The sequence below is a fragment of the Idiotropiscis lumnitzeri genome, chromosome 9, assembly GCF_059441095.1.
Source record: "Idiotropiscis lumnitzeri isolate Australia: NSW breed Sydney's pygmy pipehorse chromosome 9, RoL_Ilum_1.0, whole genome shotgun sequence".
Lineage (NCBI taxonomy): Eukaryota > Metazoa > Chordata > Actinopteri > Syngnathiformes > Syngnathidae > Idiotropiscis > Idiotropiscis lumnitzeri.
In genome coordinates this window covers 21,543,368-21,560,867 of record NC_142399.1, presented here as the reverse complement: position 1 = coordinate 21,560,867, position 17,500 = coordinate 21,543,368, and the positions used below count along the sequence as shown (strand labels likewise).

The 17,500-nt window shown below is 38.9% G+C and overlaps 1 protein-coding gene across 7 annotated transcripts in view; it reads right to left on the bottom strand.

Moving 5' to 3' along the window:
- Window positions 1-17,500, bottom strand: part of LOC148331423 (F-box/WD repeat-containing protein 4-like) — a 53,347-nt gene that overhangs the window by 30,877 nt on the left and 4,970 nt on the right. For 5 of the 7 annotated variants that reach the window (XM_088304883.1, XM_088304878.1, XM_088304882.1 and 2 more), the window contains exons 2-5: window positions 17,433-17,500; window positions 16,259-16,444; window positions 14,743-14,875; window positions 14,528-14,613 (exon numbers count right to left, since the gene is read on the bottom strand). The exon at window positions 17,433-17,500 is cut by the window's right edge and continues 28 nt beyond it. In XM_088304883.1, coding sequence (XP_088161009.1) covers window positions 14,528-14,613; window positions 14,743-14,875; window positions 16,259-16,425 — 386 coding nt within the window. In that variant the 5' untranslated portion in view covers window positions 16,426-16,444; window positions 17,433-17,500. Of the gene's footprint in view, window positions 1-14,527; window positions 14,614-14,742; window positions 14,876-16,258; window positions 16,445-16,698; window positions 16,805-17,432 lie in introns of those variants that run through there. The other 2 variants (XM_088304884.1, XM_088304879.1) reach the window with 2 other exon arrangements.

Below are 17,500 nucleotides of genomic sequence, written 5' to 3'. Positions count from 1 at the left end.
AATGGTCAGTGTTGCATGCATCCCACACCAGACCCACACAAACTCAAAATCGGGGCAGCGCCTTGTTTGGCAAGAATGTGGCACAGAATAATGTGCCGACATAATTGGATTTCGCCTACTCGACATGAGAGATCATCAAAGCAAAACTAACAAATAATGGCTCTCCTGGTGTGAGTCGCTGATAAAATCTGCACACACAATATAAAATTAGGAGGCCTTTGCCTCCACCAAATTATGGACCACCTGTGCCCTGAGAAGCTTCGACATCTTGAAAATAGTTGTCTGATCATTGTCCCCGTTTAACTGTGATTGAAGAATTATACTGACACGATGGCAGAAACAGTTGGGAATAAAGCTGTACGATTAATTAGCATTTGCAATACAATTGCAATTTTCATCCACTTTAGTGTTCAGCTGTGCTAGCTTCCAGCTTTCTAACATGCTTGACCTTTTTCACCTCTAATGGTTATAACTCACCAGGTACATGTGTATTCTTTTTTCTGTTGTGCTGGCTGTCGTCCTATGTCGGAGCGTGTGTGTGAGGGAGTGTCAGTCATGGCTGTCGGATGTGTGCTGTCGTTCTAAGGCAGGGGTGCTCACACTTTTTCAGCATGCGAGCTACTTATAAAATGACCAACGCAAAATGATCTACCGACTATAAAAATGCAAATTTAAATATATATATATAAATATATATAATTTATATATATATCGTGAGAGAAAGAGAGAGAGAGAGCGTGAGAGAAAGAGTGTGAGAGAGAGAGAGAGAGAGAGAGAGAGAGAGAGAGAGAGAGAGAGAGAGAGAGAGAGAGAGAGAGAGAGAGAGAGCGAGAGCAAGATGTTGTATGTAGATGTTGCCAATCTCGGTGGTGGCTTTCGCTTTTCAAGTAAGTTGTCTGAAAAATGATTGCTGTCCTGACAACTGGCTTTTTAATTTCTTCACCTTTCTCTTCCTCATCTTGCTTTTCGGCGGAAAGTCGGTATCATATTTTCCATGAACAGTCCGAAAATCCCGCTCCACATTTCCCTACTTTGGTATTGGCAGATGAGGCAAACGCATTTCAAAAATGTCATAGTGAAAAACAACTCTTCCCATTCCGTATTAAAGTGATATGTTTTTGTCTTCTTACTTGGTCCAGCACCCCCACTAATGTTTATACCCCCCTTGAGTTCAAGAGAATAAAACGAGGGCTTAAAATTGGAGGTAACCAACTCGCTATCTTGTTACTTGTGCTGCACTTAGCACCGTTGTTTGCGCATGCGTGTTGACCTATGTGTCACAAAAAAAAAATAAAATAATAATAATCAGGTGTCATCTGACTGGGTGCCCTGTATCAATCACATGACGGATAATGATTGGCTGATGTCTATTTTAATGTCATGCGATCTACCCATACTACCTTTGCGATCGACGTAATGAGCACCCCTGTTCTCAGGGTTGACTTCGATTTAAGTGTAGAAGTTTGACACACACAGAGATGAAAGTGTGCAGTGACTTGAGCCATGATAAATTAAAACGCAACCATGCTAAATCTCAAGTGGTCAAAAATTACGAGGATGAATTTGGCTCTATGTTTCAAACCAAAAGACAGTCGAAAAAATGTATAATGATCAGACACCACTGAGTGGTAATGCCCACTGAGGCTTGATTGATTTGAAGACATTTTTATTCTTTAGCTTTCGACTCAACTTGAGACTGTCGATGTTCTTCCCGTATCTATTGTATATGTGTTTTTGTGTTTTAATTTGTGTTCTAATTTCCTGCTAATTTATGTGCACCATATGGAAAGCGCTTTGTTACAGCTCCAGCTGGTGTGAAATGCGCTTTGTAAATAAAGTTGTATTGTATAGTATTGATATTACGTCATAAGTAAGCATTATCATACTTTTACTACTGGGTGGCGTGTGTGAAGTTACTAAATGGAGATCGCGTAAGTTTTCATTTTTTACATGTTTTATTTATCTGTTCATCTATGTGATAAATTGAGTGAGTTATTTAAGAATTGCAGTACATGTTTACATATGGTATCATGTTTCATGAAACAGAGTGACAAAGCTACTAATTGGTTTTGATTATTGTTGTAATCTGCACTTGAGTTTGTACATTTACAGTATGCTTACACCACACTACCTGTGTGGTAGAATTATGCTGTCGTGATGAACGCTTGCCAAACTGCACGGCAAAACATTTATTAAATTTATACCTGTAAATGTAGTAGATAAACTGCTTTTCATGTTCATTAAAGATTCATTTGCCATCTACCTCAGTATTCTATAAAGCATTACAGATCTGATATTGTTTGTTGTAATATATTAATTGTTGAAAAATACAGTAGAAAAGAACTTTGAAAACATTTGCAAATCAAATCACAAACAAAATTTGTTAGGAAGAAAAAAAAAATCGCCATTAGATTATATTCCATTATTGTTCAGCCATAGGTGGGAGTTGCTCCTTAAAAGACCAAAGAAGAAAAGAGCCTCAAACAAACACAATAGGAAGAAGAGGAGCACCAAATAGTCTATTTTTTTTAAACAGTAATTGCGTTGGACAATTTTGTGGATTTTCAAAAACCTAATTATTCCTTCTTTGCAACCAAGCACATGGAAGGCAAACGTTTCCCACCCATGTTTTTGGCCCTTAGGTGATACCTCTTAAACAAGGAAGCATTTATCAAGGCACAGTGGCAAAGAGAATATTACAAGAGAATTACTGACAGTCCAAAATAATTTATATTACTGATGGGACAGGCACATTTGTCAAGTCTGAAAGTACTGTAGTCCTTTGAAATGGAGTGAAGACGAGTTCAGAACGGGGAATAGGACATGTTTTTTTACACAATGACGAAAGGAAATATAAAAGTTTTGCTGAATTATGTTGGCTTGTTTGTTTAAAATCGATCCTTGTGATGCTTCATTGCAGAAGGACATGGAAGTAAGTTTCCGTTTCATATCAATATCCACTTAATTGTCTGGGTTAGTTGTCTCATCGTTTTAATTATTGCATCACTCATGGCTTTAAGTATTAAGATGGCTTTTTATTTGTTTGTTTATCTTATTCGAAGCAGTAATAAATTAGCTATCAAATGCATTTTTTTCTACTTCCTGTAAAGTTGTCTTTTTGACAATACAAGGATTCTGCCCGACAGCAATGACATATTAGTTAGTATATTGGGAGCCCATATATAATCATTAACCCAAAATGAGGAAACATTAACTGGAACTGATCTAACTAATAAAATGCAACAACAACAAATGCAAATCCACTGTGTATTTTTATGATGTAACAGACAGAAGTATCTTTTCAAATTCGAGTATTTTTCAGTCTCAAATAATAAATAAACTGCTTTTTTTTTTCTCCTGTGCAGCCTGCTGCGGGCCCGTTCCAAATTGGCCCATGGACCAGTGGTTGGGGACCACTGTTATAACGGACCAGACTAAGGACTGCGAGACAATGTCTAACAGGTTAAATGCCATAAAAGAAACATCAGAGAGAGTGCCATTCAGCCGTTGGGTCATCATCAACCACACAGATGCGGGAAAAGTCTAACCAGTCAAAAATGAGTCCCTGCCCATGGATTGCCTTATAGTCACGCCTGCATGGGGGGTGACACAGACATTAAGTGGTCAGCACTTTCAGCTCGAGACAAGACAGTCACCACCTAATTATGAGCCAAAAGACGTCCGTTTTATTCTACATAACAAAACACTTGTTTTCCTTCCCATTTGTCATGAGCTGAACTCAAAGATCTAAGACTTTTTTCTAATCACACTGAAGGCCTATTCCTCGCAAATATTACCAAATCTATCTAAATCCGTTAGAGCCATATTCTCCCATACAAATAACTAATTTTCCATACGGTTGAGCATTCACACAAACTTTGTAAGCATCCCTTGGACCATGGTTAGCAACATCCGACATGCAAGTGGCTGCCAAACCAGTATCACACATGTCCAAACTTGAGATTATATCATGATTATGTTACATGATGTAGAGATGTTACAAATATATTCAAAACATAAGTGTCAAAATAGAACACAATATTTTTTTGTAATGAAAAAGAACAGCGTAATTTAAGGCAAATTCCCATCCTTTAAAAATGGAAAGTGCATTAGGAAGTAATCTAGGGCCACGTTATTGAAAAAGAAGTTTAAAAACAATAAGCTAAACACAGTTGTTGAACACACCAGCAGGGCATTTATTGCTAATGCTCACAGCTAGCTGCTAGCCAGTAACACCGGAAACTCAGGACGTAATCATACAATGAAGGCGTAATTAACCAGCGGGTTAGTTAACATTCTAAATTAGCAATTGAATATGATTTTGGGATGACGTTGTGTTGATGTTGGTGGCAATTATGCAATGTCAATTAAAACTGCTATAAGCAAGTTGAAACATCGAAAAGGAAGTCAAGTTAGCCGTTACGCTACCCACGCGGGCCAACTTTAAATGGTCTATTATATTGTCCACTAAGCCTAAGGCATTGACATCAATGACTTAATGTATTATTTGGCAAGCTTTATTTTTAAGTTAGCCTTTGCGAAGGCGGCATGATCGTTGAATATGTTTGCGGCTTCCTTGACTATCCGTCTGAAAGACGGTGTGGGGAACTTGGGACAAAAGGGAAAAACAATTCTGTCTCATGAGAGGACTCGTTTCACCCCAAGTTTCCAAAATGCTCCAATACATCAATACACGATCCATGGTTGTTTTTCAATTTCCTCTACTGCTAATAGTGAATGGAAACATGTCATGTTGCTTTAATGTGAATTCTGTCACCAACCATTCCATGGGTCATGCCCCGGCCCAAACAGTGGTGCTTGATCTGTATGGATCACAGATCAAAGATGATCCGTTGCAGCAGTACCTACTACTAGCATCCCTATAAATGTCTGCATCATGCTTCATGTTTCAAGTCGGATTGAATTAAAGTTAAATATAAAGCCAACAAAGATGTGTAAAACAACTTTGTCGATTCACGGACAATCAATCAGTCAATATCCCTCCCAAGCAGTCTGGGCCGCTACCTGCATGGAGCGCATGATGACGTCTAAGTCGGATACCGTATATCCTGGCTGTTAAGATTGTGGGCGCATTGCAAAAAAGCCAATATATGTATCCCATCTTGGACCACACATGAAAGCGACCCATGTCTGATTTATAAAAATAAATAATTAAAAAAAAATCTAAATTGAGCCGTTCCGACTGTCAAAAAAAAAAAAATCTGACACAGGTCACATACGGGCGAAAAAAGAAAAAAAAATCATCAAACTTGGGTCGCATTTTCCTGCCGTGAGAACCTAGCTTAGATATGAGAAACAAAGCATAGTTTTTAACCTGGACTTGAAAGCATTCACTCTTGGGGGTGACTTCATACTACCAACAAATAATTTATCAAACCTTTTATTGTTCGAATAATTATATTAGCCCAAATGAAACTTGAAACTTGTTCGGACTTGGGGTGTCCCGATACAATCACAATATTGCGCCCAAGAGTACAGGCCGATACCGATATCGTCCGATTTTTATTTTTATTTATTTTTAGTATGAAATGTTAGAAGATAATTGATTAAGTGATACTATTCGAACAGAGAATAGGCAGCAACAGTAGGTATGAGAAAATAGGACCCGTTTATTCCAAACATTTGGGTTACATAAACAACTTTAAACATGAGAAGGTACTGAACTTGAATAAATTAAATACAAAATAAATCAAAGCAGAGCTCTAGACTTTATAATGGTTGTAGTGACGCAGCAAACTTTTTTTTCTTGGTTGCTCAGCGCTACAATCCACGAAGATCTCAGTCACCCTAAAAGTTACCGGAACTTGTCAATTTGTATTGTAATCCAATGTCGATTAAGTCCACACAATTACAGTATCCGGCAGCGGAGGATTAAGTACAGAAAAAAGGGAAAAGAAACGGCTCAGTCAACATAACTCTCCAGTGTCTGAGCCCTCCAGCCGCCTCAAGGTGGAGTCACGATCGTTGTGCAGGGTGATGCCCGAGAGAGCCTTGGCTGCAGCTCTCAGTCAAGGGAATGGAACAGAGCGTGCACTTGTGAAGTTTTACCACAAGCAACCATTATTATGATGTTTTTTAGAGTCGAACATATATGTACAACCTATAATTCGATTCAGTTTCCACATCATGAAATTTGAGCCCTGTAAAGGACTCCCGGATAACCTCCATTACAGTTCTTTGGGCTGATATCGGACCGGTACTGGACATAATATCAGATGCATCATTTTCTGGATCCGAGTGGTCCGTGAATGACTATATTCATGTCTTGTCTTGTTGGTGCAATGAATCTTCTCTCCGACTGACAAACAATGTCATGGTTATGTGCTTCATTTTGTCAGTCTCACTTTACTGCAAATGCACAAAAAAAGCAACAATGCAATTAGGACTTGGAAAGCTAGAAGAAAGCACAGTTGAGTACAGACGGGGAATTCAAGTCTCTCACCATCCATGACAGACAAGTGTTTAAGATCAAGGCCTCAAAGTGGACATCAACCCAAAGCAAGCTTTGCAATAAAATGTTCTATGCGCCTTCATGGCATTCTGGTTAATATTGCGTTTGTAGAATGAGTTAAGCAGTAAAATCTACCCGTTTTCAGCCATCTTAGGGGGGGGCCATTTTGTAACTTCTGTCAACTGAAAATTGTGACCAATTGGTAAAGACCAATCTCTACTCACCTTTTTGCTAAAGCTGAACCATGATTGGCTGTTAGGTGAGCCCTGGGCCACTGTGAAGTCATTTTCAGTCAAAAGGAAGTGACAAAATGGCTGTCCCCTGAGAAGTACAAAAAATAGGTAGATTTTACTGCTTAACTCATATTTCACAAACGCAATATTAATCAGAATGCCGTGTTTTGACTTGTGGGCCGGCATACAACATATTCTTTTTTTCTTTCTTTTCAGTAATTTTCCTGTAACATTTAAAAAGTCACAAATCAAGTGAAAACAAGTAATATTACAAGTGAAATGTTTTCTGACAAAACACACCCCTTAATGCACACTTTCTTCAGGCGTTTCCTCACTGTTTCTATATCTTTGTTCATTGAAAAAAATTTTGAAGTACCTGGTTGTATTTTAATTAGCAAAAAACACTTCTAAGACAGTGTTCACAGTTAAAAAAAAAAGAGTGTTAAATAAAACTTTACTGATTACTAGAGACCATTCAACTTAGACCTGGAACAATAAGGGTGCCAGGTTAGCTTGCTCACTTCGCTTCGTTTAGTATACGCGGGACACGGCAGCGAGTTTCAGTGTTCATATAATGTGCATGCACACATTCCTACAAGCTTCACAAAAGGCACAGGCTTCTACCGGCGCAATTTATGGCGACTTTCTTGTATATCTGGGAGAAATATGTACCTTAAAGCAGCAGCTTCTCTCCTCCAGGTACTGCATGCCTTCAAGGTGACCAAAGTCGTGACCAAAGGTGTTGAATTTGAAGACTGAAAATTACGTCCAGTCAAGGACAGTTTCAATGTTTACAAACAAAAATGTCTAAACTAACCGTACGGTTGTCAAACTGCAAAGTTAATTCACTGTTGTTACCAATATTGTCAACACTCGAGTCCAAATCCGTAATGGTGCGGGTCGGCCAGGCCAGGGATTTTTGCTGGAAGTTTTATACACTGCGCATGCGCAAAATCACAATCAGAATATTGCTGTTAACTCATTCACTACCAGCCGAGTTAAAAAAAAAAAAAAGGATCTTTAGCCGTCACTGGCACTAAATGAGTTAATGTACATTAACAATTCATTAATAATAGCAAGTTCATTCAACCATGAATATGAATTACAAAGTTCACTTGGAAGGAAGAAGGTAATATTTTCAAACAAATGGAAAAACAAAAGAAATCAAATGGATGACAGCTGTAGTATAAGTTTTTCAGTACATTGACGACGCAGCTCAGCTCAGCCCTAAACAGCCGGCATTCCATTTCAACTGCTTGGCCCCGAATAAGTCTAATCAAAAAGCGGACACTCGAGGGGCTGGGGGAGAGAAGGAAGGCCACCTTGGTGTGGAACCAGGCTAATGGAAAAGCGCCATCAGATAACTTTCATATGGCCCACAAAGAGGAACTTTGCATAATTTCAGCAGCAATATTGGCTACAGGAAATACAAAAATAGCACACAAGAAGACATTTCTGCAAGAAGCATATTGCACAAAATATTAAGCAAAATTATTGTCCGTGCATAAACTATCAAATCCAATGCATCAGCAATGTGATTTTTTTTGTTTTTGTTTGCAAAATAGAGAGCTGAGTTTTAAATTTGACTTTTGAGATCTGTTTTTCTGATTTAATAGGCTTGCTGTCTTTGTTACAGTTGAAAATGGTATTAGCCATTGCCAATTTGAAGTTTTGGAATTATTGAATAAAATCGTGTTTTGTAATTGTGATTTCAAAACAATACAACTAAGTGTTTTTTTTCCATAATCGCCCAGCTCTATCAAAAAGGCCTTTTCTCATGATGTGCAGCAATTTGGGATCAAGTATTGTTAACTTTCTGTGAGCAAACATGTAACAAGTTAAAGTTACCAAGGTTAGTCGGTGAAGTGAATGAGAGTGAGAGGGGTTGAGTTGGGGGTAATCTTAGGCCTGGTCTGCTATTTCAACCCTCAAATTGGAGGATTAATGATGTAGATAATCTAATCTGCTTGTTTCACTCAGAGCTGTGAGAATTTTTCCAAGGTCTAGACTAGACAGTCAAGGTCACCACATATGCTAATTCAATGAGCTGTATTTACAAATTCCTTTGAGTTTTACATCTAAAACAAAGAGATTGTTTTTTTTTTCAACACCAGTTGTTGCTTTTGCCCTGTGTTTTTCCTATGGTTGTGCCATGAACACTGACCTTAAGTGAGGCCAGTGATGCATGCAATGTCTTTGACTGAGGTTCTGGGTTCTTTTGTGACCGCCTGCATGCATTGTCATTGCGCACTTTGAGTAATTTTGTTTGGCCGACCACTCCTGGGAAGGTTCACCACTGTTCCCATTTTTTTCCGTTTGTGAATAATGGCTCAGAGTGTGTTTAACAGGATAACTTTGCAAGCTTTAACAGACCGAATGATTCAATGATTCGCTTTTTCTCATTTGCTTTTTTTTTAATTTATTTATTTTGTTTTGGATTGTGGCATGATACAAACTTTGTGGGATACCTGACTTTGTCTGACAGATAGTATTTTTCATGATAAAACAAATAGGGGTGTAATCAGTGAAACAAAACAAATATTTTCAAAAAAAACGGTACAATTTGTATTAACGTGGGTTGTCCCTAGGGCATATACTTGGGGCATGGCACTGTTTATTTATTTATTTTTTAAATATACAGCCCTAAAATGTGTTTTAATGTAAACAATATTATTGCGCACCAACACTTCATTATTTCCAATCTTTATGACCACTGCAATGTTACGGAGGTTTCGGACGTCCCAACGATTTACAGTATAACTTATTTTCATTTCAACACAAAGACATGAGCAAATGCCATACCACGATCCCAGCTATACACTATTTTGTTTCACAAAGCCACTCTCTGGCCTCAGATACTACCTCGGTAGGTGGAAAATGTGTGGTTCAAATTCAACCCTAAATTCCTTAATGAGTGCCTTTCACAGAGAAAGACAACACTGGAAAAAGTAGGCTTTGACGTTGTTTGGAGTTCACCGAATTCATAAGAGCACCTATGTCAGTGACTCCACACGTAAACTTTACCATGTCATGTCGATTTTCATTGTTTAATCGTTTGGTGATTATACTCTGTCTTCTCAATATGGTATAATGGTATAATTTTCACAGAGACTCAGCCAAATCACATGGCTGTTTTTTAGAGAGATGTGCTGTTATGCTTTGGGCTTTTTGTCTGTTGTCTAAACCTGGGACGTTTCTTGCTTGCAATAACATAAAAGATAAGACAGACTACAACATTGTGGACAGCTCCCCTTTTGTCCAGCTTTCTCCCACACCATCACCCAAACACCATAGTCACATAATGTATAGTCATGGTCACTTTGAAGCATAGATGACTCAGACTTTGACCAGCAGGGTGTGCTAACATGCACTCCGAACAGCCCAATGAGTAAAAGGGTTGATGGTCGCGAGTGATACTTTGTCCATATAATGAGCGCAGTCGCCTTACAAGGCGCTGTGTTAGTTTAGGGGAAGATTTGGGACTTTTAAGTGCGCCTTATGACTGCGAAAATACGGTACATCAGCAGCTTTCAACCAATTTGGAGGAAAAAAAGCCAAAAACAAAGGAATTGTGTCCGAACCTGATTTTATAGACTCTAATCCAGGGGTGCTCACACTTTTCCAGCATGCGAGCTACTTTTAAAATGACCAAGGCAAAATGATCTACCAACGATAAAAATGCAAATTTATATTCAACCTGGACAGGAAGCTGCTGCTGGCCTTCTACCACTCGTCCATCGAGAGCCTGCTGACGTACTGTGTCTCCACCTGGTACAGCGGATGCACTGAGGCGGACAGAGTGAGGCTCCAGAGGACAGTCAAAACAGCGCAAAGGATTATTGGCTGCCCTCTCCCCTCACTGTCGGACATCTGCACTGCCCGGTGCCTCAGCAGGGCTCTCAATATCGTCAATAACAATACCCACCCAAACTCACACCTGTACGACCTGATGCCCTCGGGCAGGCGCTACAGGTGCATCAAGTCAAGGACTAATAGACTGAGAAACAGTTTCTTTCTGAGAGCCATCTCCATTCTAAACTCTCTCACACACACACACACGACCACCCCTACCTTGCAGAACAGCGACGTGCTGTGTTTTTATACATCCTATTTCGTATTATTTTCCATCTTACTATTTATTCTCTTATTTGTCTAACTTATATATTTAATTGAATTATTGTTGTATTGCACTGGAGAGGGGAGCTCTCTAATCTCGTTGCACACTTGCGTACAATGACAATAAAGGGATTTCTGATTCTTATATATATATATATATATATATATATATACAGAGAGAGAGAGAGAGACAGACAGAGAGAGAGAGAGAGCGAGAGACAGAGACAGAGACAGAGAGAGCGAGAGAGAGAGAGGATTTTTTTGTACAATGTATGTAGATGTAGCCAATCTCGGTGGCGGCTTTCGCTTTTCAAGTAAGTTGTCTGAAAAATGACTGCTCTCCTGACAACTGGCTTTTTAATTCCTTCACATTTCTCTTCCTCAGCTAGCTTTTCGGCGGAAAGTTTGTAACATATTTTCCATGAACAGTCTGAAAATGTTATTTGGTATTGCAATGGTCGACTGGCAAATGAGGCAAACGCACTTCGAAAATGTCATCGTGAAAAACAATTCCTCCTCCCATTCTGTATTAAAGTGATACGTTTTTGTCTTCTTACTTGGTCCAGCACCCCCACTCATGCTTATACCCCCCTTGAGTTCCAGAGAATAAAACGAGGGCTTAAAATTGGAGGTAACCAACTCCCTAGCTTGTTAGTTGTGCTGCACTTAACACCGTTGTTTGCGCATGCGTGGTGACCTATGTGTCACAAAAAAAAAAAAATCAGGTGTCATCTGACTGGGTGCCCTGTATCAATCACATGACGGATAATGAAAGGCTGACGTCTATTTTTTAATGTCATGCAATCTACCCATACTACCTTTGCGATCGACTGGTCGATCGCGATTGACGTAATGAGCACCCCTGCTCTAATCCATACCTATGGCTCCAGCTGGTTAGATAACTATAACAGCTTACTCAACAGTACGTTCAGAATGATGCTGCTCGAGTCCTGACTAGAACAAGGAAATATAAACGTATTAGCGCACTGCTCACGTTTCTGCACTGGCTTCATTTCTCTCAGAGATCATAGTTCAAAACCCCTCTGCTTGCATACAAGCCCCTTAATGGTAGTCAAAGTAGATCAACTTTCTTGGGCTCTGAAAACAACCAGGGAGTGGTCTCTGCATTTGTATGGTGATAAAAATTGGGACAGTGTTCCAGAAGATGTGAGAAAGGGCTCAATTACGACAATGTTCAAAACAATCACTCAACGTCAACTGAACAGCATACTGGCAAAGAGTGAAACAACCAACACAAGGAAAAAAGAAATGCAATTAACACAAAACATGCATCCCTCATGCCATTCATATCCCAAGTGCTGCAAAGCATTTTGGGGGAGCTTCAGCCTCAGCCAATCAGATGGCTGGATAGAGAGATGTCATGAGTGGTGTGCTTTGGGCAGCGTCTGTTTTTTTTTTTGGACTGCGTCTGTTGTGTAAAGGTCTATCAAACCTGTGATGTTTCTTGCTTGCAATATTATCAATGATAAGAAAGACTACGACATCGTGGACAGTGGCCCTTTCATCCAGCTTTCTCCCGCACGCACATACTAGTCTGTTGTCAACTTACTCGGGTCTCAAACCGTCGCTAACAGAGGGTGCTCACACACTTTGTTTTGCTCTCAGGCTGCCAGGATGACTGAGTGGTCTAAGGCGCCGCGTTCAGGACCCAGTCTCCCCAGGAGGCCTGGGTTCGAATCTCGAATTTCCCCATTGTGGGACTAATAAAGGGAATATTATTATTATTTAACGCTCTGTGGTCTCAAACTTTACCAACAGAGGGGGCTAGCGCACCCCGTTTGTTTGGAGAAAATTTGGGACTTTTAGGTGCACCCTATGGTCGTGAAAATACAGTATATAGATGTGAAAAAGGAAAAAAAAAACTACTGAGGTCAGTTTTGACTATCAACAAGTACAGTATTTCTGTTTTTATTACACATGCCGTTTCGATCAATCTGTTTTGATAGAATTATCTATTATAATAGTCAGCCATCAAAATTATTTGTGTGTATATTAATTTGAGTATGTTGATAACTTAATTTATGGTTTAGAGCAGAGGTATTCAATTAAAAGTCACAGAAGTCCACGACGAAAATTTCTTCCATTTAAAAGGTCCGAACCAAAGTCCAACTTCCCGAAATGTCTAGCCTATGTTCACATTTTTATATAGTTTCAATATTTAGTCATTTTCAACAGAGCGCACTTATATACTAAATATTTATCAATGTTCCCATGAAGCACCTTTGCCAGTCAAACAAATATAAGGCGTTTATTTCACATTCAAGAAAATGTGGCTCCAGGAATTTAAGGGTGCCACTTCCAGAAAAAAACTGTAAAATATCTCCAGCAGAAATATATCAAGTGCTAAGCATCGAGTTAACATCTTTTACCTTTTTTTTTTTTTTTTTAAATCAAAGGGTTATCAGCTTAAAAAAAACGGAAAGCCTAATTATCCAAGTAAACCAGGTCAACATGTTCAGTACACAATCAATAAAAATGGCTGTCCTCATGAAAAACTAATTCAAAATGAGCTTTGACACCACTTTTTCTTTTGAATATTTTTTTAACTTCTCTTAATGAGAAAAATGCCCTGCCAGTGACTTAAATCTGGGTTGGAACGGAGTCCGGGCCATTGGGATTTGGAAGATTATTTCACACATCTGGGCTTTGTGTTTTCCTTTAAATAATGTTTGTGCAACCGCATTTAAGCACTCCTTCACAACTTCCCCATCACTGAATGTTTTTTTATGTTTCCCCAAAATCCATGATACTTTCACTGAATATTCGTTTGCATGCCGCTGGGATGTAAACGAAAATGTAAAAATCTGTTATACTGCACTCGAAGTTCGATGTTTTTGCGTGCGCTCACCTCAAACGTCAGCGGATAATTGTGCACAAAAGGGCGGTGCTTTGTTTCGTAGTGGCGCTTCGCAATGTTGGGACGGTTTTGGAGCATTTGATGCACACTGGTTTTGAATTGGCTGCAGCCAGAATGAAACTAAATTTCTCCGTCCATTCATTTCAAACAAGACGCGACGCTTTTTAGCAAGGCATACTGTCAGCAGCACCCTCTTCCGGTCTGCTGCGCAATTGGCAGTGGATCGTAAACAAAAGATTTGATTGGCTCAAATCAGTGACGCCTTTTCCGTATTTACTAGAATTGCGGCGCCAACGTTTGCGAATGTGCCCAGAAAAAAATTCATCATAGATTGGCCATGGGTCCGGTCCGAACCATCCCGCGGTCCGGATCCGTACCGCAGTCCGCCATTTGGTGATGCCTGGTTTAGAGTCTGGGATTATTTACTGGACAAAATATCAGTTCCAATAGAATACAAAAGAATACAATTTATTGATACAAATATTGATCAAAGGGAGTAAAGAGTCAAACCATTTAATATTATAGCCCAGATTGTATAGTTAAATATCTTCATTACAGGTTAACTTGACCAGCTAAAGTGCATTGGAAAATTTTGCATTTTCTTTCAAAGTGTCAAAATCATTATTAAACAAATTGATACCAAAACATAAAAAACATAATTACATAAAACTTAAACTTGAGTAACTCATTACTCTACAAAGACAATAATATTGTAAAGGAACTTATTATTTCTACAAGTACCATATAATATCTAATAAAAATACCAGTCACTTTATAGTCAAACTTCATCAATTGTGAAAGTCGGTATAGCGATGAGCAAATTCTTACCTTAGTGCAGGATTAATTACAACACACCAGACTCTGTCATACAGGGGAATTACGTCTCTGGGGTAGCTTGAGGACAATGTCCAGACCTAGAGAAGGAATTGAAATCAGCCCCATTAGACAAAATCGGCAATGGGTGACCCTTAAACATATCCAATCCTTATAATTAATGTTATCTCAGTAATAATGTGCAACACAAACAGAAAATGATTTGTGACCTTGGTTGTTTGGTCTCTTGAGCCACTAACGATGAGTTCATTTTTTGAGTCAATGCAGTTTACTTCCTGATTATGACCTAATATCTTCATTAGGCTGTCACTTCTTCTACCGTGGACCAAAATCTTGCCATCACTAAAAAACACAAAAGTGAGTCATTACGAGGGCAATACGCTCATCTGGTAGGATGGAGGTGAGCTGAGAGTGAACTTTAAAATGTTGACAAGTGGACCATTTATTTATCCGAGGCTGATGAGCACTGGTACTGGACAGAATTAAAGCGTTCGCCCCGCTGTTTAGATGTATAGGCGGCGTGACAGTGACGCAATGTCTTCAGGAGCACCATATATTTGAGCTGTTAAAATTAAAGCATTACCTCTGGAGATTAATCTAGAATTTTCTCAATCAGTTAAATATTCTGTTAATTCAGTTCTATTTACCGTATTTTCACGACCATGAGGCGCACTTTAAAGTCCCAAATCTTTCCCAAAACAGACGAGGCGCCCTGTACCGTGACACGCCTTAAGTACAGACTGAAACCCATAGATCTGCAAACATGCTATTCACTCAAGCAACGCAGACTTGTCTGAGACAACAAAATTCTGTGAATACCTCATTTGGTGATGGTTTCACGAAATCAGTTAGAACAGACCAGGTTTGGTTTTGGGTCAAAACCGTCACTCTTAAGAGTTGGGTGACTAGTAACAGCTCCCATGACATTCTCTATGTATCCATGAAAGCTTAAATAGCATCACTGCTACTAACATTGACAAAGATGCCTCTCTTTGAATGAGAGCTAGCATGCGCGAGCTAGCATGCGCGAGCAAACATGCGCCTCATAGTGCAATGCGGCTAGTGAGTGTGTGTTAAATACAGAAATATCACCCACAACTGACACTGCGCCCTTTGATACGACACGTCTTTTGGCTGTGGAAATACGGTACTTCGAAAACAATTTGCATACATTACAAATATTGAACCATATTAGCTGTACATCTTTAGTACATAATCACAGAAAACACCGCGCGGAAGTTACCACTGGGCCTTGCAAACCAACACTGCTGGAGTGTGGTGCTAGTGGGCAATTTTGAGAAATGCCTGTAAAGATATCTCCGTTTAGATTGTATTCAAGAATCAAAGAAAGCTATAGGAACAATCTTTCAATAAAATATACTTCATATTGGGTAATTTTGATTCGAAGATACAAGGTACAAAATATCTGTTACAAGCTTCACAACAAATAGTAGTAGAGAAATGTGATTCATCGCAATCAATATTGGAATTGAAATCTAAATTCAACTTTTTTTCTCAGTCGTTATTTTTAATAGTAAAAAAAGAAGAAAAAGAAAAGAAAGATCAATGTATATTGATGAAATATGAAATACTTATATCATGATATACTTTTCAGTCATATTGCCCTGCCCTAGTAAATGTGATTATTAAATAAATTGAGATGAATACACATTGGTTGTATAGAGGTAATTAAGTCAAGATAAGAGTAAAAAAAGTGAACACTACCTTCCACCACTGATCAGGTGTGAGTCAGTAAGAACAAATCTGCAGACATCTGCCTGGTGGCCACAGTACACTTTTTTAGGGTTATGCCTTATCTTCTTGCAGTCTTGGCGTAGTGAGTAGGCGCTAATTTCTGCAGCCTGAGACAAAAATAATGTGTCCCCATCCATCTGTAACCAAGGCAGCAATCTACAGGAAAAAAAAGTAAAATTACTCAGTAAAATTGTGTGTCAACTTTTGGAAATCATCATTCAATAAACATTCCGCCTTATCAAAGATAATTTTGACCGACATTGCCAGGGAGGTATTAATTTAACTTTCATTTTAACTTCAGCGCTTGTTTGAATTTCCATATTTGAAAAATTAGTGAAAAAACATTAACCGGGACAGTTATTGCTATAATACTGCATGTATCCATCCATCCATCATCCGCTTATGCTCACAAGGGTCGCAGGGATTGGATCTAAAGCAGGGGTATTCAGTCCTGTTCCTCGTGGGCCAGTGTCCAGCCTGTTTTCCATCTCTCCCTGCTGCAACACACCTGATTTGAATGATCAGATAATCACCAAGGTGTGCAGAAGCTAGATAACGATCGTGATTGAATCAGGTGTGTTGCAAGATGGAGAGGAATTCTAGACACACCTAAAGGCACAGCATAATCATGATATAATCATAATCGTTCGTGAATAGTGGCTTCAACGTTTGTTATTTTATAAAATGAAAAAATATGATTAAACTGGAGAGTGACACAAGTGACACGTTTCATCATCAAGTTGTGAGTATAAAAGTGGTTGAAATGATGAACTATATTATTGAGGGTCAAGGTTTGAATCCCACTGCGGAACCAAAAATTGGCAATAAGATGTTGTAGCGATGCTAGCCTACTTCCTGATGACTGTTAAGGTGCACTTGAGCATGGCACAGACCACCCAACCCTTGCTCAAGATGTGCAGCACTTTTGGATACCCCGATATGCTGCCCTGTGTAATCTGATCCTCTGTAATATGCAACATAAAATATTTAAAGCACAGTGCAAGTAAAATTTCCATTTAAATATTAAAAAAGAACAATTGTGAAAGTGTATTTGAGAGTATTTGAACACACTATATTCTTATTTTAAATATATACAACCTACATTATTTCATATTTAAAAATAAAAAAGAAAGACATCACATACTTTGTTTTCCACTTCAAAGGAGTAGTTCTTTTACAGACACCATCACACCAGTTTTGAGCAATCTTCAC